A 25,655-nucleotide genomic window follows, 5' to 3' on the forward strand; every position below is an offset into this window, starting at 1 on the left:
TGTGTCGGACTAACTCGGAAGCTGTCGACGTCTCGTGCAGTAATACTACCCTGGTAAAACCTGACAAGTTTCATCCTCCATTACATATTTCATTGGATAACGTATCTCTCCTTCATCACAGTCCCCCTGTTTGCACACCAGGAAGCAGTAGTCACGACTTTGTGCTCGTGGGAACTACATCGGTTTATTTCATTTAATAACAATGACTGGTCACCACTAGCTAACCTCAATGACGTTGACGACCAGACCGATTTTTTTACAGCAGTTCTTCACGATGGCTTGAGTAGCTTTGTTTCCAAAAAAAACTGAAAAGGCAATTTTCCGCGTCGGTTTTTTTTTCTGAACTGAAAAGAGGGCTGTGGCCTCGTAGGTGTTGTGAAATCCCTCCCCCCCCCTACCTGATAATGGCCGCCGCGAGAGCAGTCTGTCTTGATTTTACCTAACCGGCCTAACCGCTTCCGCTCACTGACTAGCCAGAGTCACTGTTGATGATGATGGTTGGTGTTTCATGGCGCAAGGCCAACGAGGGCAAAGAGCGCCAGAAAAGAAGTTATATAATGAAGCGAGGTGATTACCACAAAAAGGTAGGTATAAAAACATGTAAATCGGACATAGTAAAATCAAGTAAAAGTAATGGTGATGGCTGGTGTATAGGGCCAGATTTGATTATGCGTGATATGAGATAAGGTTTAAAAACTTAACATCTGACAAATAATCAAACACACGTTTCATAGAAACACTGGCATCGTCCCCTAGAAACAGCGATGGATGTAGTGGGATATGTTGTCTGTAGAGTTCTCTGAAGTGTTTGTGTCGTGTTGTGCGAAGTGCCTTGCATGTTATTAGTATGTGGACTACGGATAGGCCCTCCCCGCACCTGCTACACAGAGGTCTAGGAGATCCCGTGAGCAGGTGGGAATGTGTTGCATGCGTGTGGCCTATCCGTAATCGAGCCAGGGTAACTTCATTGTGCCTGTTGTGTGTGTCAGTGGTGTATGCTCCCAAGAGTGTCTTTATAACGTGTAGTTTGTTGTCAGTCTGTTGATTCCAGTGTGCCTGCCATGTTGTGCGAAGGTGTTGTCTGATGTGTGATTTGAGGTCGGTGTAGGGTACTGTGGTTATGTCAACGGTAGTTGTAAGGGCAGCAGCGGCCGCCATTCGGTCTGCGGTCTCATTACCTGGAATTCCAGAGTGCCCTGGCACCCAGCACACGGTCACCTCAAGGTTTAACGCATGCACAGACATAAGAGTACTAATGATAGCATTGACCACATGGTTTTTAGACTTCTGTGAGGATAATGTATAGACGTATAGAATCAGAATGTATAGAATCAGTATAAATTACAGATTTCGTAATTCGACTCAAAACAATATGTTGAACTACAAGAAGTATGCCATAGGCCTCTGCCGTAAAGATACTTGTATTTCTATTCATAGTTCTACAGACATTAAAGGTGCCACCATGCGCAGCACAGGAAACAGTTGTGGCAGTTTTTGAAGCATCCGTGTAAAATTCAGCACACTTATATTTGTGCTGCAGGGACAAGAAATGTTGCACGATCGCGCTTCTAGGCACTCTGTTTTTCTCGACACTTATAAAAGATACATCACATGATATCGGGCGAAGCTGCCACGGTACTAGAAGTTCAGTAGCGGAGGTTTTGATGGTGTCTGAGAAAATGACATCAAGTTGCGACGCTTCTTCTCTTACTTTGAAAGCGAAGGGAGCAGACACTGATGGACGATTAGTAAGAAGTTGAGATAAGGATGCATCATAAAAAACTGATATAAAAGGATGGTGAGGCATTGATGAGATTTTAAAAGCATAAAGCAGGTCTGTGTAGGTTCGCTGACGTTCTAGGCTCCATTTGTTGCCCTCTACATACAGACTTTCGACTGGACTAGTCCGAAAGGCACCACATGACAAGCGGAGCCCTAGATGAAGCACAGGGTTCAGCATTCTGAGGGATGTTTTAGTGGCTGACCCATAAACAACGCTACCATAGTCCAGTCGTGAGCCTATCAAGCTGGTAAAAACACGTAAAAGAAGTTGTTTGTCAGCACCAAAAGAGATGTGCGACAGAACCTTCAGGATATTCATTGTTTTTAAGCATTTATGTTTTAGTTGTTTTACGTGTGGGATAAATGTGAGCTTTTCGTCAAAGATTATACCTAAAAACTTGTGTTCTTTCTTGACAGGAATCGAGACACCATTGAGATGAATGTCTGGATCCGGCCGGATGCCACGCCTCTTGGAAAACAAGACACAAGTGCACTTCCCCGGATTAAATTTAAAACCGTTGCTGTCTGCCCAACCAGCTAGCTTGTTAACACCAAGCTGGACTTGGCGCTCGCAGACAGACAGGTTACAAGACTTAAAGGATAATTGAACGTCGTCTACATAAATGGAGGAGGAAATCGATGGTGGTAGCGCCTTACGAAGAGAATTCATTTTTACAATAAAAAGGGTGCAACTTAAAACTCCACCTTGCGGCACGCCGTTTTCCTGCACATGAACCCTAGAAAGTGAAGTTCCAACTCGCACGCGAAACGTTCTTTCAGACAGGTAACTGGCAAGCGTGTTCATCATGTTACCCGACATGCCAAAGGTCTTCAAGTCGCTAAGGATGCCGTACCGCCAAGCAGTATCGTACGCCTTTTCAAGATCAAAGAAGACCGTCATGCAGTACTGCTTGTGGAGGAAAGCATCTTTGATATAAGACTCTAACGCAACGAGTTGATCGTTGGTAGATCGCCCCGCCCTGAAGCCCGCCTGGCAGCTCTCGAGAAGACCATTGTACTCTAAGAAGTACACAAGTCTCCTGTTTATCATCTTCTCGAAGAGCTTACACAGGCAGCTTGTCAGGGCAATGGGGCGATAACTGGCAGGAGAGGAAGGGTCCTTCCCTTCCTTTAGGACAGCCACTACTATGGCCTCCCTCCAAGAGCGAGGAATGTGCCCCGAAAGCCATATTTTATTGTATAGGTGTAAGAGTGTTTCAAGAGTGTCTGGGTGTAGGTGTTGTATCATGGTGTATGTGATTTTGTCTGCACCTGGAGCTGACGTCTTACATGTGCTCAGAGCAACCTTCAGCTCATGAATAGAAAAACAAGAATTGTAAGAAGTGTGCGACTTGTTGTTATCACGCAGGGACTTCTTTTCTACAGATGTTTTGTGTTTCATGAAAGTGTTTGTGTAGTGTGCTGAACTGGACACGTATTCGAAGTGTTGTGCAAGTGTGTTAGCCTGGTCTTCCAGTGTGTCCCCTGTTGTACTAACCAGGGGCAGGCTGTGTGTCTGTTGTCCTTTTAGTTTTCGTATTCGTGTCCAGACTTTGTGTGTATCAGTGTATGAATTGATGGAAGTGAGGAAGGTGCGCCAACTCTCCCTTTTCGCCTCACGACGCACTCGCTTCCCAAAAGCTTTTGCCCGTTTAAAAGAAATGAGGTTGTCTGACGTGGGGTACCGGCGAAGGACACCCCACGCCTTGTTCTGGGCCTCTCGCGCCCCCCTGCAGTCCTCGTTCCACCAGGGCCTCCTTGGGCAGCGGGACCCACTGGAGGCCTGGGGAATGGACTTTTCGGCGGCGTCGAGGATGTGCGCCGTGACGAGTTGGGCGGCTTCCTCCACGTGTAGGTGTTTTATGGATGTGTGGTGTAGTTGAGATGTTTGTGTGAATGTGCTCCAGTTTGCTTGTGATTCATTAAACCTTTTATGGGAAGATGGACTGCTCGGGCCTATACCTATATACGTTAATGAAGTGGGGAAATGGTCACTACCATATGGGTCTGTGCCCACACCCCAATCAAGACATGGAAAGAGAACTGCGGAACCAATAGCCAAGTCAAGATGCGAGTATGTATTGTGTCCTAAGTTATGGTATGTAGGCTGTTTTTTGTTGAAAAGGCATGCTCCGGGGGATGTAAGGAACTTCTCTATCAGGCGACCTCGGGCATCCGTTCTGGTGGAGCCCCAAAGAGAGTTGTGCGCATTAAGGTCGCCTGTTAGTATGTATGGTTCGGGCAGCTGGTCAACCAGTGCCTCGAAATCAGAGCTCAGAAGTGCAAAATAAGGAGAGATGTAAATAGAGCATACCGTTATCAACCTATTAAATATTATGGTACGGATCGCTATAGCCTCGAGGACAGTGTTTAAAGTGACAGGGTGGCATGCTAATGATTTCCGGGCGATAATGGCCACACCTCCTGAAGAGTGGGTGCAGCCAACCCTGTCCTTTCTGAATACCATGTACCTATTTAAGAAATTTGTTTGTTTAGAGTTGAGGTGGGTTTCCTGGAGACACATAATACTTGGCTGACTGGCATGCAGAATCTCATACACATCGTCAAGATTTTTAAGGAGGTCTCTGCAGTTCCATTGGATAATATTTTCTGTTCCCATTATTTAAATTTAAGAATGACTGGAATGTGTGTGTTCGCGTGTGTTCATGTGTCGTCTTTCGGGGCTGTTACTCTTGGATTGGGCTTTTTGGGCCTTTCTGTAGGCTTGGAAGTCGGTGGCCGCTCCTTGCGCTGCGTTGCAGGCAGGAACGGCCCGACGTCCATCTCGTCGTCAGATGTCCGAGGGGTGCCCGACGGACCGGGCCCCCCGGACTTGGCCCCCCGTCGGGAGCCCTTCGCTTGAGCCGCCACCGCCGCGGGCGTCGGGAACGCCAAAAGTGGCACGGGCGGTGCGGTGGCGGTGGGAGCCGGTGCGGGGCCCGTGGTGTCCATCACCTCGGTACCCTCCAACGCACTGGAGGATGGGGAGACAGAGGCGGGAGCCGCACCGGTCCCCACGGAAGACGTGGCCACCACAACCACTGCTGCCTCAGCAGGCGGCGTGGTGGCAGGTTGGGCTGCCCGAGGCAACCCAGGGGGGGGGGGGGGGGGGCGGGGAAGGGACCAGGCCAGACTCGCTGAACTGGGTCCCTGTGGAAACCAGACGCCGCTCCGCCCCCCGGCGAGCTGCGTCGGCGTACCTCCCCAGAGGGAAAGAGGCGAACCTCTTTCTCGCCTCTGGAAAGGTGATGTTCTCAGTGACCTTAATGTTTATGATCTTTTTTTCTAGTTGGAATTTTTCGCACTTGCGGGAGTATGCTGCATGCGGCCCCCCGCAGTTTACACAAGTGAGGGTTTCGGATGCGCAGGTCTCGCTCGGATGATCGTGCGCCGCGCATTTTGCACACGTCGTTCGGCCACGGCAAGAGTTCGTACCGTGCCCGAACCGCTGGCACTTAAAACAGCGCCGCGGGTTCGGGATGTACCGACGGATGGAGCAACGGATAAAACCTGCATTTATGTGTTGTGGGAGTACTGCGCGGTCAAAGGTCAAGATGATGTGCTTGGTGGGAATCTCCTTGTCGTCTCTGCGGATAGTGATGCGTCTCACGGCAGTAACGCCCTGATCCTTCAAGCCGGCAAGGAGATCCGCATCCGTTTCATTCAAGAGATCTGTCTCTGATATCACACCCTGCGAGCTGTTGAGGCTCCGATGGGGTGTGACCCTGATGTCGAGACCAGCCAGTCTAGTCTGAGCTAGAAGCTTTGCAGACTGCTGCTTGTCATTTATTTCGATTAGGAGTTCACCAGACCTTTGTTTTTTGCACTGTTTTTTGCACTATTTTCCTATTATGGCTTCAAGATACTTGGCGATCAAGAAGACTGACTGAGATGCAAGAGGGTGGGTTGGACTGAGTGATTCCATCACAAGAAATCGAGAAAAATTATCTGGTTCAGGAAATGTCAAAGATGGCAATGAGGGAAACTATACTTCGGTGCGGCCCCTTTTAGGGGGCCGATCACGGTTGGGGGGGGTTTAGACAATACCATAAAGCATAGTATAAAAGCAGTGAGACGGGGGTACTTTCTCCTTTGACCTTACCCTGGTAGTCAAAGAGGTCCCGGAGCTCCCTGCCTGGTAGACAGGCAGGGAGCCCATCGGCCGGAGCTTGACCAAGGCTCCGACGGCCACCGTTAAAGGTTTCTACCCTTCACCTTAAAAACACATCACCACGGTAGGGCACAGCTTATGTTGGGGGGCTCGGGGTCCGCGGTATCGCCAGTACCGTCACCAAGATTACTCAAGGTGCCCCGTGCGGGGCAGGGTCACTGTTAATTATTGATAGTGACGCTGGCTAGTCAGTGAGCGGAAGCGGTTTGGCCGGTTAGGTAAAATCAAGACAGACTGCTCTCGCAGCGGCCGTGTCGGGGAATGGGGGGGGGGAGAGGGGGGGGATTTCACACCACCTACGAGGCCACAGCCGAAACGAGCTTTGCGGAGGCAAAATAGAGCGCACACGCAAGCTAAGAAAACGGGGTAAGAAAGGTGGTAGAATGAGTTTCGTCAACTGAAATCTCTTTGTAAATGTCTGGTCAGGCGCAATAGGTCGAGGTACATTGCAGCCGTTGAGGCTGGTGCAACGCGTAGTGTCAAAGCTTTCTGGGGCCACGTCCGTTCTCATACCTCTAGAAATTCACCTGGAAACATTAACCTCCTCGATGAACAAGGCGAGAGCATATCGGACGTTGCCAATGCCTTTGCGCAACAATTCCGTTCCGCTTATGGCAAACGAGTGCGGCTTGCCCCCCTCAAGTGTCTAGGTCACTATAAATGCTCAGAAGTGATGGTTTCCGAACGTCTTGTTGCGAAAGCTCTAAAACAATTAAAATTGTCATTTTCGTGCGGCCCTGTGGCATTCCTTCTGCTGTACTGAAAGCGTTTGGTGATATCCTTGTTACAGTCTTGACTTGTATATTTCAAACTTCTCTCAAGTCTGGTCTGGCAAAGTCCCCGCTCGTAAGAATGCAAGGGTTGTTCCTGGATTTAAGTCAGGTTCGAAATTGGACCCCACGAACTACCCACCGATATCTATTCTATGTGCTGCTTCTAAACTGTTTGAGTCCATACTGCATAAACTACTCACGTTCAGTATAAAACCAACATTAACACCTGAATAGCCTGGTTTTTCACAGGGCGATCGACCACTATCAACCTCGTCAACTTTATGCTGCATGCGTCGGAAGCTATATAAGGGAGAGGCCAACTTGATGTCGTCTACTTTGATTTGAGCAAGGCTTTTGATATCTGCCACGAGCTAGTAGTCAAAACACTGAGCTTGATATACAACCATCCCTCATATCTCTTATATGCAATTATTTATGTTATAGGTCAACTTTCGCACGTGTAAATGGACAGTCTTCTCTTTCCTATGAGGCCACCAGGGATCAGTTCTCTCAGGGATCAGTTCTCGGGCCACTTCTATTTTAAATCTTTACAAATGATGTGTCAACCGTATTTAATGAATATAATTTTATTTTGTATGCCGATGATGTAAAAAAATTAAATCTGTTTCCAAATCTGCCAGCTGTTTCGCTCTCCAGAGAGCAGTCCCGTCTTTTAGATGCGAAAGCATCTTATGGTCTCGGCATGTCCTGCGTCGGCGTCCACACTCACACTGCGCATGCGCAACTCTCCTCCTTGCACCCACAGCTGCGCGATACTACACTATATAAAAAAAGAAATAGTTAGCGGCGCCCGCTTTCGATCCCACGACTCTCTGGCCGCAACGGGAGGTACGCAGTGCTCTTCCCACTACGCTAAAAATCCGGGACGGGAGCAAGTGCTACGAACGCGCTTTATGTCCTTGACTCATTCAAACTACGTCAATAAGCTACTGATACAACAAAGGCACGCAAAGCTGAACGTCAACGGAAACGACGAACTGAAAACTTTAGAGGAGGATGTTGAATTTCCCGTGGGAGAGCTGTGGCGGGAAGCGCCACGCGCCTTGCAGCTCAACCAGCCCCGTCCGCAGCGCCTCTGATGCTGATTGTGGCAGGATGTTCCTAGGGATTGGCCAACCAAAGAATCCATCACGAGATAGGTTCGCGTTCAACCACCGTCGCCATCTTCCCGTAGGGGAACCGCCGTAGAAGAAGAAGGAGAAGACAAAGCTGCGAAGAGGAGGGCGTGTACATTGCTCTCAGTCGGTGCACCTATGTCAACAACCTTTACCTCACCAACGCTGACGGAGACTACCGATTCTACCACAGAGACAACATCGACAAGAACATGATGGACGAGTTTCGGTGCCTCGAGAACCACCTCACCGTAACACAACAGTACTTGCGTGCCTTTGCCACCGGTGTGGACCCGGACGCGGAATTCCCTCTGGTGCTAGTAAAAACCAGATCACTCTACATAACGGCAACAATATGGAACTACGCGGAACCGCCACGATGCTTCGCATCCTCATCAGGGTTCCCCACGGAAAGATGGTGCAATTTTTTGACCTTTTGCTCTTTGTTTTTCTTTTTTCTTTCTGAGGTTTGTGTAGCAATTTTTACTTTATTGTTTCTGTCATACAGGTTGTTTTTCTTTGTTGTCTCGTTTTAATTTCAGTATTTGTTTTATTTTGTATAGTGTACCAGCACCAAGACCCTAGGGGTGTTCCTGGGCACAGAAAATAAAGATTGATTGATTGATGATTGATTCATTGACTACAACTACTACTGATAGTAGTAGTATAGTAGTAGTAGCACGGGGCGGCCTCTGTAGCATCCACCATGGTCCAGCGTAATTCGCAACAGCGCCAAATCCTCCCGTAGTGGTACGCGGCGTCTGAAAAACGTTGCACTTATCGTCATGGCAACGAGTGGCGAGGGGAGAAAGGAGGTTTGTGACGTCGCGGACGTTGCTGACGTCATTTTTCCCGTGGCAGCCAGGCCGGGCCGCCGCGCCCTGGCGCCTGAAACCGACGCTCGCCCAACTTTCGCGACTGCCGCCGGTAGCTGCCTCATGGGCCGCTCGGCAATGGCACCAGGCGCGAAAGTTGGACGAGCGGCGGCGATGACTCGAAATGGCCGCCGCCCGTGTGCAGTAACGTGTTGAATAATTGAACAAAGGAAAACATGTAGGTAATAGTATGTTTTCTGGTGTCGAATTGTTGTCTTTGTGGCGATATGAATTGGAGTGTTACACAAACATTCTTTTCGCATTGCGTTTATTCAAAATTCATATGAGGACGTCTTTGATTCGAAGTCATGAAAACACATGTACTACACTCATATATTGCACATACATTTTATGTACACAGTATTGGACTAAGCAAAAATATGACATGCAAATTTAGGCATACCATATTGTAGAATAGTAAAAAAACGTGCTACATACACATTTACAATAAGTGTTAGGCGGGCTAGTTGGTATTCTGAATTCATGGCTGTAACTTTTGCGCAACTTTAGAGGAAGACAGATACAGGTCTTCGTGTCCCTTTTCGTATCTGTCTCCGTCTAAATTTGCGCTAAAGTTACAGCCATGAATACACATTTAGCTACACAATACTTGATTACGAAAGAACTTCGAAAGTTCTAGTCCCTACACAGATTTTTTTTTTCGCGCACACCTCGGCGGGAGAAGAAAAGAACTTGAAAGTTCCAGTCAATGTATACTTATTTCTTGGGCTCATCTCGAGACAGGAATCTTCTTTAGACATTAAAAAAATTCGCTTCAGTTCAGAGACACAATAATTGGGAATCTATATGTTAAAAGAAAGCAGGCACATGTATGCTTCAAGCCCTGCCTTTCGGCCGAGTTAACGCAAACTCTGAAAGAAAGCGTTGACCCGCCCATTAACCTGCATACACTTCCGAGAAATCATGTTCACACCAACAAAATGCAGCCATGAAAAACTGTTGCGACACAATGACCGCACTGTAGGCACTCACTGCTGGATTATATCTCCGTACAAAAACAATGCGCAAGCATGTGCACGTCGTAGAACACAGAACACAAATCGAACGCACCCGTCTTTTCTTCTAATGACGTGTGAACTAAGTCTGCTTACCGGAGGTGGGAGGGAAGTGGGGAGGGGGGGGGGGCAGAAGACACCCAGAAAAAATTTTTTCTTGTATTGCAAGCCGCAGATATCGGCCAGGTTGTCACAAGCTACCATCTAGCTCGTGTCTGGGCAGCGCCTCTTATCTCATCCTGTCCGATACGGCATGACCATGCTAACTTCAGAACTGTGGAACACCAAACCCACTCGCGATAAGACGACAAGGCGCGGGCGCGCAGTTTAGATTGAACAGCAAAGCCGGCAATGGTACTTGGTTTTATTAAGTGCAATGCACTTTATAAGCGACCCCGAACCTTCCGCCGTCCGCATTGCTCCTCCTCCTCTCCCCTAGCAACGGCGCGAAGAGCGGAGAGGAGCGTCTGTAGCAACGGCGCAGCGACGTCACACCCCACGTTACCCGCGCGCGCTCCGCCTCCCGCGCCATGGCTGCGCGCGCCCGCGCCGGCTCCCGCACCGCTCCTCGCGCCGTGACGTCACACTCCCACGTGACCGCGCGCTGGCGCCTTTGCGTCTGCTCCCCCTCTCCTCGCGCCGTGACGTCACATGCTCTGCAGCTGGCGCGCCTCTCCCCCCGTTAGGTTTGCACTCACCCTCGGCGCGCGCCTCTCCCCTCGCCTGACAGCTCCCCCTCGCCGGTACTGCGCCTCTCAAAGCGATGGCAGAATTACTACGCCGTGTACTCTCGGCGCAAGAAATGCATTCGCACTTCCTCACGATTCCCTTCGGGGAGGTGGGGGCAATTTTTTTTATTTATTTTTTAATGAGCGAAACGCTAGCAATGGCGGCTGCAGACAACGCATGTATTTTGGTATGGCCTTCCACTGTGTCACGCGTCTCACGCGGCGGAGAAATGAGGCTCAACTTGATTCATTGGATGACCACACAATATATTTACAGAACCAAAACCTCAAACGAACGCGAACATAACACACTCACAAGCATATCACACTATACAAAAAAAAACAGGCACAACCTCACACTACCAAAAATCTACTCCTAAAGTCACTATAACACATTAACTGCATCTGTCACATTCAAACAAATCCTACCGCCGGTACCACGGTGCGATGCAGATGACGTGGCCCAGTGGGTTGGTTGGCTTCCGCGTCGCCGAACGTCGCCGAACGTCGCGATGGCCCGTTCTGGTGCGTCGGGGTCCGGCGGACCGCGGTGCGATGACTCGGCTTCGCTGAGCAGCGCGGCTCAGCAGGGGGCCAGCAGAGCGAAGCTGCTGGTAATCGGTGGTCTTGAGCTGCCCGCTGCCAGACGGTGCGGTGCCGCTGGTGCGTCGTGGGGCACTGCTCGACGGGTCGCCGGCGGTGCGATGCCGCCGGTCAGCAGGAGGCCAGCAGAGCGCAGCTGCTGGTAATCGGTGGTTCCGGGCAGCCCGCTGCCAAACGGTGCGATGCCGCTGGTGCGTTGTGCAGGCACAGCCCGAACTTCCCACCGTTCCTCCAAAGAACCCGTTCCACTCTGTCCACTCCAACCTTGTTCTCTTCCTCTTCACCTCACATTAATCGTGTGCAGTTCCCATTCGCTGAACAAGCTACCTCCTCCTCCTCTTCGATTACCCTGTGTTTCTTCTCCATTGGTCACTCCAAAATCCTTCTCACCATCCCGTATGCTGATTCTTCTTTCTCTTCCTCTTTTCTGACAACATCTTCTTCTGGGGCCAATCCCCCTTCGGGTATGGGTTCTTACCACATGCCACACTGCTTCATGTGAAAATCGGCTTGCATTGAACACCGCGGTGTCACGTCACATTTTTCGGAGCACTGAAGCAACGCTTGGCAGTAGTTTCGCCGCAAATATACGTTTTAGAGCAAGACGGCGGAGGAAAAAATGCTTAGGGGCAGCACTTCCACGCCACCAATCGCTGTGGTAGTAGGTACGCCGTGAAAGGCAAGAAGCCCGTACAGTTGAGCTTGCCTTCTTTGTGAGCAGGTGCGTCGTGATCACATTGGATGGATTGAGGAGAGTCACCGGAGGAAACGTCCAATGAAGTCGCAAACCGTCCTCGACTTGGAGCCCAAACCTAGACTCATACCTGCTGCACGAAACAAAAAATACCTTGATAAGTATACTGAATCGACGTTCCAGCAGTTACTAAGGCAATCAAAAAACGGCAATGCCAACACAAATTGATCTTGCGCGCAAGAGTGTGCGTGCTAAAGACGCGTTTACTTCGACTAAAACTTTGCGCACCTGCAGAGCTGGGATATATTTGCACATTAGTTTCCACTCCAAGACGAGTGACATGTCTCATTAACTTCACGTTACATGCGCGAAATATTTTGAAAACAGAAGAGTGCAACCGGTCGGCTTTTAAGGAATTCACTATAACTTGTACAAAGCTAATTTGCTTACCTGTCGTCTTTGGAGAATGCGAGAAACTTGGCCGAACTGTACCGCCCTGTGTTGCTGCACCACAGAGCTGCGCAGGAGTGGTAACGCTCCTTCCTACGCTGCCCCATATTTAAAATACATTCGAATGTATTTTATAATGCAGCGAAACTTTCAGCCCGCGGAGGCGTTAGGCAACCCGCGCAACCCTTCGCACGCCGGCTGGCTCACGCACGTACCGAACTGGCCCGCCGTGCCCGCCGAGAGAAAGAAAAAAAATATCGGCGCCGGTGAGCTGTTGCGCATGCGTGAGGAGGCGCGGAAGCGTTGACGGTGTGGAAAGAAAGAAACGCTGAGGGAAAGAGCAGGGCCACGCCGCAGCACCGTGCCGCTAGGATCGCCACAGTTTCGGAAACCGAAACTAGCCAAAGTCGCCGACCAATGGTAGTAGTACAATGATGGCGATGATGGTGAGGATTATGAAGAATAAACGAAGCTGTTGGGCAAGTTTTTGCATTATTATTGAAAAATAGAGCGCGACTTGGACATCGACAGTAAAAAAGGACGACGGGACAAGCGCTCACTTGCTACTAACATTTATTGAAGCAGCGTCTCATATTTGTACATGTATCATTAGGAGCATGCGCACTAGGGTACACTAAATGGAAAGCAAAGAGTACACTAAATGGAAAGAACAGGGGACATGATCAAAGTGACGTTTTTAAAAACTCAAACTCGCTGGCACGCAAAAGCACAGATGTATCGCGGACGCACTTGTCCTCTTTCTGCTTGATATAAAACGCTTCCAAGAGCTCCCTCGCCACTGTATTATCACTCCTGCCGAGAATTGTAATCTGCTCAAAGAAAGGTCTGGAGTTTTGCAAAGGACTGACAGGCCTGCAGGCCTGCAAACTGACAGCGCCTGTGTCGTCTATTCTCTTCTTTGTGTATTGTTTTCGTTCGCGCTGACCACCATGATTGCTATCCAACTCGCCCAATTTGCAACCTTGTTGCAATCTTCGCAATGCGCGGGTAAATGCGCGTGCGTATCATTGTTAAGAGAAGAATTATGTTCGCGTTCCCGGTCATTCACACATCTGCCCGTCTGGCCGATGTAGGCCTCCCCGCATGAAAGCGGTATCTCATAACTACGCCGGTGTCACAGGGCGCAAAGCGCTTGGCATGCTTCTTTTCCCACTAACTTGACCAACACCTTTGTTTAATGAAGTTCCTTACCTATACAATGGGCCCTGTTTTGTGTACACCATCGTCTCTCCCACCAGCTCATGTGTTAGTTAGACTTATAGCGGTTTCCTCCTGCTGTTCCCGCTATCTGTCTTTCTGCCTTCGCAAGGGACTTGTGCCGCCAGAGATATGTGCTTCGTTTGGTTACGTTAAGCCATCCCACGGTCATGCGAAACGTCTCACCAGAATCCACCGGTCAGAGCTTAGGCACCAAGTTCGTCTGTTCAATGACTGGTTGTGTGTGAACACCTACGCTTAGCATCAGGAGTGGACTGCACAGAGGTATTTGCATTCTCTCCGACGGCAAGCTTCCAAAGCTACGGAATTTTTGTGAAAGCGTACGGTGCTAGGACTCCCAAGGAGCCAGGAAAAGTTGCTTGTTTGTGAGGCAGCACCTGTAGTAACTGAACAGGTTCAGCTTCCCGACCGAATCAAGTGTGTTCTAGGAAGAGGACCCAAATTTAGTCAAGAGCCTAAGATCCCCGTTCACGAGCTACTGACCCTCAATAGGCAGATCGCGGAAAAAGCAGGCGTCGAAGACCGGGAACGGTGTCTCCTAGACGGAGTTGACAGCCTTCGTAGGACTGCTCCTGGGCAGCCAAGCAAGTGTTCAAAGTTGAAGACCAAGCCTGTGGTTCAGTACTTCAATGACAATGGGCTGCGACTACTTCTGAGTGACAAGGAGGTGGGTTTGTTGCGATGCCTTCTGGTGTATTTAATGAGAAGGCTGTAAGCGGTAGAAAAGAGCTTCAAACCCGTGAATGCAAGTGTCCATAAGGTAAAAGCGAAGGCTGTGGATTTATGTCGAGAACTTTAGCTGCGTCGTCTAGCGAAGGCCGTTATTAGTTCCAATAGTAATTGTTTGAGCGTGTTTTCAACAGCTAAAACGCATAAAGATAAGATGCCTTTCCGATGTATTGTTAGTGAGCGCGTAACTTGGCAGTCGCATTTAAGCCGGTTTTTACAGAAGCATCTCAGTAGCCTTACCATCACCACCCGTTGACGTTGAGGATTTGTTGTATTCTGTGCCGCACTCGGAACCGTTTGCTTCTGTTAGGCGATGCATTGACGTAAACGGCGTGGTCAAGTTCCAGAATTCTTGTATGACGGTGCGCTTATTGGAGTGTCATCTGGATGAAACATTTGTTTCTTTCGAAGGACGCATGTACATTCAGAAACAAGGAATTTGAATCGGGTTGTGTTGCGCCGGTCTTCTGCAATATTTTTTCTCGCTAGTGTCGATCGAGACTTGCTTTCAAGTTTTCACAGGGATGTTGTTCGGCATGGTTTTAAATAAGTCGACGATTTCTTAGTGGTTTTAAGAAAACAGTGTTCTCCTAACTACCTCGCAACCGCAAAAGAGACTTTAGAGAATTTTAGTCGTCATGGGAAGGGTCTTGCATTTACACACGAGGTTCCAAGTCATGACACCCTGCAGTTGTTGGATATTAATTCTAAGTTTTCCTCCGACCATGTTTATTGGGTCTAGTGCCCGCGTGCCCGTAAACAGCTTGTGCCATTTTCATCATCTCATTCAAAGATTTAAAAGGGCCATAGGGTCTCTGGTTCTAGAGTCTGCACTGAAGGCGTCCTGTGCGCATGCTGTTCAAGAGAGCTTTGACTCTCAACTGAAGAGACTTCTGTCGGTCGGTTACCCAAGCTATGTGTTGGTGTGTTGCCGAAGCCTTGCTGTGGAAAGCCAAGGGCCAAGTAGGTGCGAAGCGGCCAGAACAACCTAAGGCGATGCCTGTTGTTCTACCCTATATACGTAGAGTTACGTACAACCTGAACGATACAAAGTGCCGGTGGTGTTTTTTGCTCCACAAAAACTTGGCCGCCTGTGTGCGAAAATTTCCGGCAAGCCCAAACCAAGAAAGTGCGAAAAGAAGCATGCCAAGCATTTTGTGCCCTGTGACGTCGGGGTAGTTTACGAGGTACCGCTTTCATGCGGGGAGGTCTACATTGGCAGACAGGCAGATGTGTGAATGACCGGGCGCGCCAGCTTAATTCTTCTCTTAACAATATTACGCGCGCGCATTTACCCACGCATTGCGAAGATTGCAGCCCTGTCAGTCCTTTGGAAAAATGCAGACCTTTCTTTGAGCAGATTAGAATTATTGGTAGTGGCGTGGGAGCTCTTGGAAGCGTTTTATATGAAGCGGAAAGGGACAAGTGCGCCAGCAATACATCTGTGCTTTTGCGTGCCAGCGAGTTAAGTTGTTGGAAACGTCACTTTGATCATGTCCTCTGTTTGATGCCTTCCATTTAGTGTACCCTAGTGCGCATGCGCCTAATGATACATGTAAAAATATGAGACGCTGCTTCAATAAATGTTAGTTGCAAGTGAGCGCTTGTCCCGTCGTTCTTTTTTACTGTGATTTCAAAGTCGCGCTCTATTTCTCAATCATGATTATTATTAGTAATCTTATGACGATGATGATGATAATAAAGGTTAAGGTATATATCGTATAGCCAGTTGATATTTCAGGCTGCAGCATCCCCAGCCGCTAAGATGACTATTTCTCGAATAACGCTTGTGGAGTAAGCTTCCCACAGATTCCTACGAATATCTTATCTGTAGCGACTGCAGTCCTTAGGCAAGAAAAGCGATCCCAAATGTGCGGTCCTGCTGCTGACCGCTGCACTAGTTCACCCGGCGCAAAAAGTGCTTCCTGTAATTTGGTTTTGCGTTTTACAACGAAAGTTTCGGTTGATGTTTATTCCTTACTACGTATAATAACTTCGCTGACTCTAATGCCGCCTTTACTTGGCCTTAGATTTTGTACTGCCGTACCGGTCAGCGGAGCTACTTCAATAACTTTGCTAAGCTTGGTACACTCCGTTAACTAACAAACTAAAAGCACATTCTTTGAGGCACAACTTGTGTCATGGCTTAGCTCAACTGAGCGAACGAATTACGACCACCCGACGGCGGTCGGCCGACTGCCTCTGTCGGAGGGTCGGCGAGTCTCGCAGTAGCGCAGTCACGCCAAGCCTGCTCGAGAAAAGGTCATACGAAACGTCCTAGGAAATTGGCATAAAGGATACACAGAGTAGGACAGCGATTTCGAATCGATTTTGCTACTAAATAATGTCGCGTGAACACACCGACAGTGCGTTTACGCAACTGGCCCAGGGCTTGCACACTACAATTTCCGCAACTAGAATCGCACAATGTTTACAAATCACTTCAGTGCCCCTTAACGGGTTCTTTCACATGTTAAGTACTGGTTTTTGGAATAATTTTTTTAGCGGTGAAGCTTCACACAAAATGTTGGTCGCGGTATCATTCGGCTGCCGCAAAAAGCAAGTTGCTAATGGTAAGAGTGGTTGCATCAACACTCGCAAGAAAATCTCGGAACTTGCGCGCAAGGTAATTAGCTTGATGTCCTTTTGTCTGCCTCAAACTTCGCCTCCTGGGGACACTGCTTTCCCACGGCCACTAGACGCGCTTCCGCCGAGGATACGTGGCAGAATTCGCTCGTGGGCTGATGGTTGGTTTTAAAGACAACTTGTTGGGCGAAATAAGAGGGGCGATGTCTCACCAGAAACTCGGTCTTGAGCAGGACGTCGTACTTCTTGAAGAGCGCGATGTGCTTGGGGAAGCGAGCCAGCTCAATGGGCGCCGTAGGAATGAAGGCGGACGCCTCGTCCGGCAGGGGCAGCAGGCCGCTGTTGAGCAGAGACAACTGCAGCATATTCAGCGAGTTGATGACGCCCGCGTTGGGCCCGCGCTGGGGACGGGGCTTGGAGCGCGCCGCCGAGCTCGGCTGGCCTCCGTGCGGGCGCGACTTGCCCCTCGACTTGCTCTTCAGCTGCGAACACGCACCACGCTTATGCAGATTTCATTGAGGTAAGGTCGACCTGCTTGCCACCGCATTCCTACTGTACGGCGGTGATCTCGCTAAGGGTGAACACGGGAGCGCGTGGCCGCCGGTACTATCAGAGCAGCCTACCGTGCCCAGCGTGAACCATCACGCATGCGCTGTGCGTGCCGAGAGATATTTTGCTTTCAGCAGGCACATCACGTCATCGGAGCGTCTGCTCGTCGTCTGCTATGTTGCGTCTCGTCTGCTAATGGTAGCTTGTTTTGATCCGCGATTCCTAGATTCTTGCATGAAAACGCCCAAATATAAAAATGTAAAGGGTGATAGTTTTCTCCTGTATATTGAATAAACGTCGATGATGACCCGATACTGAGCACAATGCTGTCCTGTATCTCACACCTGCATGTAGGAATTCGGAGCCTTGAATTGCGTGCTTCTATGTGCATTTAAATGACTTTTTGTAAGCACTTGAAAAAATAAAGTGCTGTTAAAATCTGCGTGATCTTTTGTTTCAGTCTGTTTGAAACAAGTGGGCGAGTTACGCTACTGTGTGGAAACCATTGCATTAGAGCTAAAGAACGAATTACCGCTCACACGGCTGATGGGGGCGAAAAGCAAAAACGCCCGTGTGTACGAGATTTCGGCGCACGTTAAAGAACCCCAGGTGGTCAAAATTAATCCGGAGCTCTCCACTACGGCGCGCCTCATCGCCTGCGTTGCGTCGGCGCGTTAAACCATGCAAACAATCAACCGCTCACACGGAACTTTTTCATGTGGATTCTAGTTTTCACTCATTCATACAGTGGCTGATAGCTCCACCGCTACACGCGCGATAAACATAGCAGACGACGCACAGACGCTCCGATGACGCTGTGCGCGCGCTGAAAGCATAGTCTCGCTCGGCACGCACAGCGCATGCGTGATTGTTCGGGCTGGGCACGGTAGGCTGCTCTGATAGTACCGGCGGCCACGCTCTCCCGTGTTCACCCTTAGCGAGATCACCACTGTACTATGGTAATGTTGCGTGCACAAATGCCCAAAGCGCGCCAAAACTATTAGGCGGTCATTCAGTCTGCCACCGCATTCCGTGAAGACTCATGGGAAACCCGGCAAAGGCTGAACTTTCGCCTTTAGGAGCATTTAGGAAGAAGTCCAGCGAAGCAGGCTTTGTAATTTCTAACCACACTGAGATCATGCAGGGTGCATGCCCCTTACAGAAAATATTCTCTTGGCTGCAGGACACGCTCGAAACTTAAGTTCGAATTTGAGTAACCGTAAGCACAGAAGCACCAAGAATGAACACTGGCCACAATTGCTGCTTCGGTGGTTCGAGGTCAATACTAATTGCGTTTTTAGTAGGCATTGGATTCGTAACACATTGTACGCATAAATTTGGGCTAGCTGGTTACAGAACTTCGACACGCTAAAAAGCGCGAAAAGACTGTGACAAAAGAAAAAAAAAACACTTACACAGGAAGGGCGCTAAGCACCAACTGGGGCTTTATTGGCGAAAAAAAGCAACAAACATATAATTGCGCAGAAACGCTAAGAAATAAAAGGATTGCGCAGCTTTGCTGAGGAATTCGATTGCTGCAGTAGATTCGCTTTTTCCTTTGCAGCCAGAAAAGGGGTGCTACCGCATTCATCACTTTCGCTGCTGCTACCACACAACCTGATGTCCAGTGCCCGTTATGCGCAAGTGTTCTTTCTGCGCAGCATTTAGGCGCCCGCTCCTGTGGTTTCGCGGCACCGTCGTCCCTCGTTGTGGCTGATCGAGAGATCGAAGAGGTAACTGAAGGTACAGCCAGCAGGAAAGCGGATGATGAAAGTATCGCGAAAGGAGCCAGGCATGGTCTCGCGCTGCTGCGGGCTTCGAGACAACGCCGGTGCTCACAGCGCGCCTTTTTGCGTTCGCTGGTGCAGCGAACACTTCGTAAGACACAGCCGCCCAGGAGGCTGCAGTTCGCCCTGCGCACACGGTTTTGCATTAGGGCGTATTGTAATCTTCAGCCAGATGTTTGACCATGTCCAATTCCGAACATATACTACGGAAACGTGCACAAACTAGTGTGCGCCGAAGCGAAAAGTTTTTGTTGTCTTTTTCACCGCCCTGCCTCCTCCATAAAATGGTGCTGTGTGGAGAGGGAACCTCGCTATGTAAGTTACGGACATGCACTATTCCTTGCTTTTTAACTGAGTATTACTAGCTCCAAACAAATGCCTTTTGTTTGTAACTACACCTGCACGTTACCCGCACCGCACAACGGTCATAATGGCCATTTGATCATTCTAGTGGTGAGAGAAGCGAAGATCGCCTGCTCCAATGATTGCTGTAGCAGTGGTGGGTCTTATTCATTCCTTACTTCACTCATTCATTCATTCTAAGGCCTATGTCTACTGCAAGGAAAGGCCGATACGACGGCTTTCATCCGAATACCACACCAGGGCGCCCGAATCCTGCTATAGTGAGGTTGCACCCGCCGCGGTGGCTTAGTGGCTAAGGCGTTGTGCTGTTGAGCACGAGGTCGCGGGTTCGATTCCCGGCCGCGGCGGCCGCTTTTCTGATGGAGGCGAAAAACAAAAACGCCCGTGTGTTCGCGATTTCGGCGCACGTTAAAGATCCCTAGGTGGTGAAAATTAATCCGAAGCCCTCCACTACGGCGCGTCTCATCGTCTGCGTTGCGTCGGCGCGTTAAACCCTACAATCAATCAATCAATCAATCAATCAATCAATCTAGTGAGGTTGTGCTGCTTTTTGTTGGTTTTTGTCCTAAAAATTGCTCCTAGCATGGGGTAATCTATCTAGTTTGGCCTCAGTGGCGACTGATATTAATATTCCTGCTGCACGTAATTCCATGCACGCGAGAATATCCAGGGGGTCTTGCTAAACGGGAGGGCCCATTAGTAAACCGGACGAACAGTGAAGAAGTTCCGGATTTTACACGAGGTGCGCATTTTGAGAACTTGGGCTTCGCAGAAGACACACACCAACCTCTTATGTGGGTGATCACACACACGCTAAACCATAAGATGCCTATAGTCTCCTCATCGATGCTCTCAATGATGGTCACTTTCTCCCTCTTCATGGCACCGTGGCGGGGATTTAGAAGTGCTAAATGAACTACCGCGTAACAGTAAAAAAACTGGTGAAAAAATGGCTACAATTGCTTTAGTCCCAAAAGCAAAATTTGTGCGCAGCGCGAAGTCCAGTCTTCTCGGTCACTGCGCATAGCTGCTTCACCGTCAAGCGATCGCGTGAACAGTGAACGGACGGCGGCGCGCGGTACTCTGCCGTCATCTCGCAGCGCTTCGCCCCCGCCGCCGAGGATGTTGTTTTAAATCACGTTTGAACCTCCACAGCAAATGTCAGCGGTCGTAAGCTTCTGAGTCGGTGGTGCAAGCTTCGTTTCAAGAAAGAACCGCGAGCTGCATCTCAGGAAGCGAACTCGCGCTGCTCTGGCGTTATCTCTCGGTGTCGCCACCGCCAGCATGTCTTATGCGGGCTCGGCATACCACCCCCCCTCTCACACTTTGGCCCCACGTTCTTGCTCCGTTTTCCTACCGTACTCGGTGGTCCCTTCGTTCCCTCGGTTACGAGGCTGCCGGCGAGGAAGCCAAAGCACAGTGGCGGGTGCCTAAATGCTGTGCACTAAGCTTCCGTACGAATGCGATAGCGCCTTCTCCCTCGCGACTCGGCCATGCTCACTTCTTGCTCCTGCTTTTGCATCCCACGATATGGCGCTTCCCGCACTCCTATCGCAGACCGTGCCAACCTTGCGTTCCGCTCTGACCGTGTGAGTGGCCACGTATGCTCGCTTTAGCAGCGCCACTCACTCCTGTGGCTGCTTACGTCGTCCAATGAAATCGCCATTCCCTGTCGTAGATCCCCATTCATTCCTTTCTTCCACGTATACTCAGCCCTGCAATCCCTACGCAATCCTGTTTACACTGCGTCGGAGTGAGAGGAAACGCCGAGACAGCGCGCGAGCGATGGGCGCGTCAGCCAGGAATTGGTGCTCAGCACGCGCTTCTGTTGGGCGCCCCATGGGCACTGCACATTTCTTGCACCTTTTTTGTCCGAAAGGGGTCTGAAAATCTTGTCCCATGGTACACACTTTTAAAAAATGTCTCGGCTAAAAAAGGGTTTAAGGATCAAAGACGGGTGTTCTCGTGAGCTCCCTCGAAAATTGTGTAAGGTTGCTTAACACCCTAAAATTAATGTGGGCAGCGCAGCTACGCGAGGCAATGTGGACCGCCTGAGCGCGCAGCATGACATACAGAAAAATTCAACGCGTACTAGTCACACTTGGACAACAAATTATCTGGGCAAGAATACCAAAGGGGTTGCATAGGGAGAGAAGGTGCGGACACACTTACAGATACGCCTGGTCTTCCTGCCTTTATAGCCATCAGAGGAAAGGACTCTGCTACAGCCGGTGCGCTTCTCGCAAAATCACAAATTTTAGCAGCGATTTTTTTATGTGTTTCAATGTCAGCATATAAATTAGCATGAGACTTTGCAAGCACTTTTTAATCGTGAGGTGGTTATTATGTTCAATAAGTCATAATTTTATTAAGTACCAAACAAATATTCCACACTATTTCAACACAGTGAAAGCATGGTGTAAAATATTTCAACACCCTTTGTCCCGCAAGCGTGTAAAGCTAAAAATAGGGTGTTGGAAACTAAGAAAATGGGCGTGAAAGAGTGCCAACTAAGAGAAGGGTGTAACAGACCTTCCACTCTGGAGGTATTTGATGTCCGTTTACACGAGTGGGCTTAAATATTTTCTACAACCGGGGGATGTTTTCTACCTCGCCATGTATAAAACAGTTTGAATTGGCATAATAAACTACCAACGGAGCTGTTTAAGCTTGCGCTAGGTTCCGTGGCGTCAGCAAAAAAGTTCAAAGAAAACAACCTGCGCACCTGTAAAGAGTGCACCACCGCAGATTGGTGTTATAACAGTGAAGCCGGCTTTCGCGGCTGCTCGAGATAGATAGATAGATAGAAACTTTATTGTTCATGGGATGGTGGGGCGAATCAGCCGCCTCGGTCCAGGCAGCCGCTGAGGGCCCTGATGATGTGGTCCGCCAGTTCCCGTTGCTGTTGGAGACTCGCCGCAACAGCCAGCCACTCCCCGGTGTAATTGTGTGGTTGGGTAGGGTTGTAGGGGCACTCCCACAGAATGTGGTCCTGGGTAGGGGGAATAAGGCAGTGGGGACAGAGTGGGACAGGGGTGTCTGGCGTGCGTTGGAACAGATGGAGCCGAGTGGGTGTGTGCAGTGTATATGTTTGCGCCAGCCGAATGACTACTTGCTCGCGACGGGTAAGCCCGGAATGGATGGGAGGGAACGTGCGGCGTATGCTTAGAATGTCTGCTAAGGTGGGGAGCGGAGGGGGAGGACAAGGATTTGTGTCGCGAGCGTCGACAGAGGCCCGGATGAGAGCTTCGCGGGCAAGCTGATGAGCGCGTTCGTTCCCTGCAACGCCTGCGTGACCAGGGATCCAGTGCACGTGAAAAGGCCCTTTAACGTTGTTGAAGAGGGACAGTGAGGAGGGGAACGCAAGACCTTGAGCCAGGTGGTAGCATGCTGACTTCGAATCGGTGTAGATGTTCGTCGTGCGGACGGGGGATGTGTTGTCAGCAGCAGCAAAAGCGATAGCGAGAAGTTCGGCTTCTTCTGGGGAGGTGCAGCGGCGAGTGATGGAGTAGTGAGTACCCTCTGAAGTGATGAAGGCGACCGCACCGAGGTTATCTTCAAATGCCGCATCTGTGAATACGTGGCGGCTGTCGGTATCACGGTTTACTTTCTTGGCGTAGTATGCGGCACGAATAAGACGGCGTTTGGGATTGCGTTCCTTGTCCATGTGGCGGGGAATAGGTGCTACGGTAATATGTTGGAGTATTTTGCTGTCTACCCAGGCGGCACAGAAAGTGTGCCCCAAGACCGGCCCGTCTATGGCCGCTTTCTGGCATGTCCGGCCAGCATCCAGGTTCTGGCAGCCACTGATCATGCGTTGAACGGCCGACATTCGGCAACCAGCGCTTCGGTAGTTTCCCAGGCGGCACAGAAAGTGTGCCCCAAGACCGGCCCGTCTATGGCCGCTTTCTGGCATGTCCGGCCAGAATCCAGGTTCTGGCAACCACTGATCATGCGTTGAACGGCCAACATTCGGCAACCAGCGCTTCGGCATTTTTCCGTCCGCCCGTGTCCGGACGCACAACGGCAGCTAACCGGCTGCCAGATATTCAGTTCTCTTACGGCTGCCGATGTTGAGAAAGAGAACGGCCGAACTACGGCCTTAGGGCATCCGTTTTTTCTTCGGGAAGCGGTAATCGGCCGAAGCACGGCAAGCGACCGGCCACAGAATATGCGTATTCTTGCGGCAGTTAGTGTTCGAAAGGAGACCGGCCGGAGCGCGGCTGCCGTGCATTCGTTGTTTCACCGGTGAACCGCGCGTCCGGCGGACGTACGTCCCCAGAATATACGTTTTTCATTCGGTTAGCTGTCCTCGGCCGAATTACGGCAAGCGAATGGCCACAGAATATTTGGCAACCGGTGTTCAAGAGGAGACCGGCCTATGTAAGGTATCTGGTTATACGTCATTTTTTCGGCAAACGGCATACAGCCGAACAACGGCTCGCGCATGGGCGCCGAGAATTCATGCACAGACGTGTTTGGAAGGAGACCGACCGGTTTTTTTCGTGGGGGGAGAAAAAACCGTTAGGGAGCCGAACGACGGGGACGCGTTTTTCATCCGCTCCGTGTTTCTACGTTTTAAATGAACGAACATCGTTTGTCAAACAATAATGAGTGTTCTCGGTGAACGGGCAAGGTGCAAGGACTCAATGGAAATTAGCAGGGAACCTTTTAGGCCATCGAAATGTCATTTATTGCCACAAGAAGACTGTGCCACACCGACGGGTGAGCTAAGCCTCGCCAGTCATCGCCGCTACCACGCCTCTGCCGCCGGCTTCGTCGACGTATCAGCTCGAGGCTATTCGCCCGCTCAAGAAATGGAGAGCATTGGAGACATCGACCCGCCAGAGATGTCCGATCTGAGATGGAGATGGTTCACCAAAATAACTGGCCTTCAAGGGCGTCGAGCAAGCGGCCACCACGCAGGAGCTAAACCGCCACCATGTCAAGGACTCCCCACCAAAAAAAGGCAAGTGCGAGCAAAAGCGCAAGTTATTCTGCTTACAATTAAACTGCGACAAGCAATGTTGCATTATGTTGTTGGTGATAAACGTAGAAGAGACTCGCTCGTGCATTGGTAGGATCAACTTCATGCCCTGCACTCTTACTTCATGGAATTTTACGACTGCCTATTTAGAAAAAAAATTATTTTAAATTTGCGATAACAACAGAGCCTTGTCACTGACGAAGCCTAGCTGTTAATTTAGTTCCGATGTTTGAAGGTGAGCTTAGCTACTCTTGGGATATGACTCATTTGGGTAAACATAATCGCCAGCATCCTAGCAAACACGGCTTTTGTCAGGATTTTCTTGCTCAACGCACATTGTTGAGTTCACGCAAGATTTGGCTCTTGCAATAGATAAGCTTAAAGTGGTTGACTGTATATTCTTGGACTGCAAAAAAGCAAATGATGGTGTTGCATATCACCTTCTGCGTAGTACATTTCATCCTATGGACTGAATGAATCGGTTTTTGCATTGTTATTACTATTGGCCCTATAGCTTTGTTCAAAAGTACTGTGTAGTTAACCGGACTATAGCGAATGAACGTGATTCCGTATACCTTCAGCTTTATTCGAATTTAATAACATCCTGGTGTGCTGATTCAGAAAAGTTTTTGGATGTTAAACAGTGTGTTAACGCCACCTTCACAAGAAAACCTTCATTCCAATTGGATACGTATACCGTAAATTATGCTGCTGTGACAACGGCCGAGGAATATAAATACCTAGGAGTTTATTTAGGGAGTGGTTAGAGGTTAAATAGGCAGGTTCACACCATAAAAGTTACGGCTGCATATGTTTTTGGCTTTTTGAGACGAAATTTCAGTGAACCTCCATCTAACTGAAAAGAACAACCGTATTTCACTCATGTGCGCTCAATCTTGGAGTACGCATGTGTTTTCGTGGATCCCTACACCAAAGATCTCGTTGATACGCTCGAAAACATACAGAATATGTCAGTGCGATTGGTATAGGTAATTGGCACGCTCAACTTAGCATGAGAGAAAGTAAAAGTAAACTGCAATGGCAGGACGTGAAAGATCACAGACGAAACCACAGGTTGAACTTTTTTCGTAATATCTATCATTCGAAAACTGTTGTAGAAGGGGAGAAGTATATCCAAGCGCCATTCTACATATCGCAAAGTGGGACCGCTAGCTTAAAGCAAATTA

At 49.5% G+C, this 25,655-nt stretch overlaps 1 protein-coding gene across 6 annotated transcripts in view; it reads right to left on the bottom strand.

The window, feature by feature from the left end:
* Nucleotides 1–25,655, bottom strand: part of Ptp36e (protein tyrosine phosphatase 36E) — a 540,343-nt gene that overhangs the window by 229,809 nt on the left and 284,879 nt on the right. For 5 of the 6 annotated variants that reach the window (XM_077701525.1, XM_077701527.1, XM_077701526.1 and 2 more), the window contains one exon: nucleotides 16,995–17,264. The exons of the other annotated variant lie outside the window; for it this stretch is intronic. In XM_077701525.1, the coding sequence (XP_077557651.1) occupies nucleotides 16,995–17,264 (270 nt within the window). The remainder of the gene's footprint in view (nucleotides 1–16,994; nucleotides 17,265–25,655) is intronic. 6 annotated transcript variants of the gene reach the window in all.

This window comes from Haemaphysalis longicornis, unplaced genomic scaffold, assembly GCF_048455015.1.
Source record: "Haemaphysalis longicornis isolate Haplotype H1 unplaced genomic scaffold, Haemaphysalis longicornis Haplotype H1 scaffold_27, whole genome shotgun sequence".
Lineage (NCBI taxonomy): Eukaryota > Metazoa > Arthropoda > Arachnida > Ixodida > Ixodidae > Haemaphysalis > Haemaphysalis longicornis.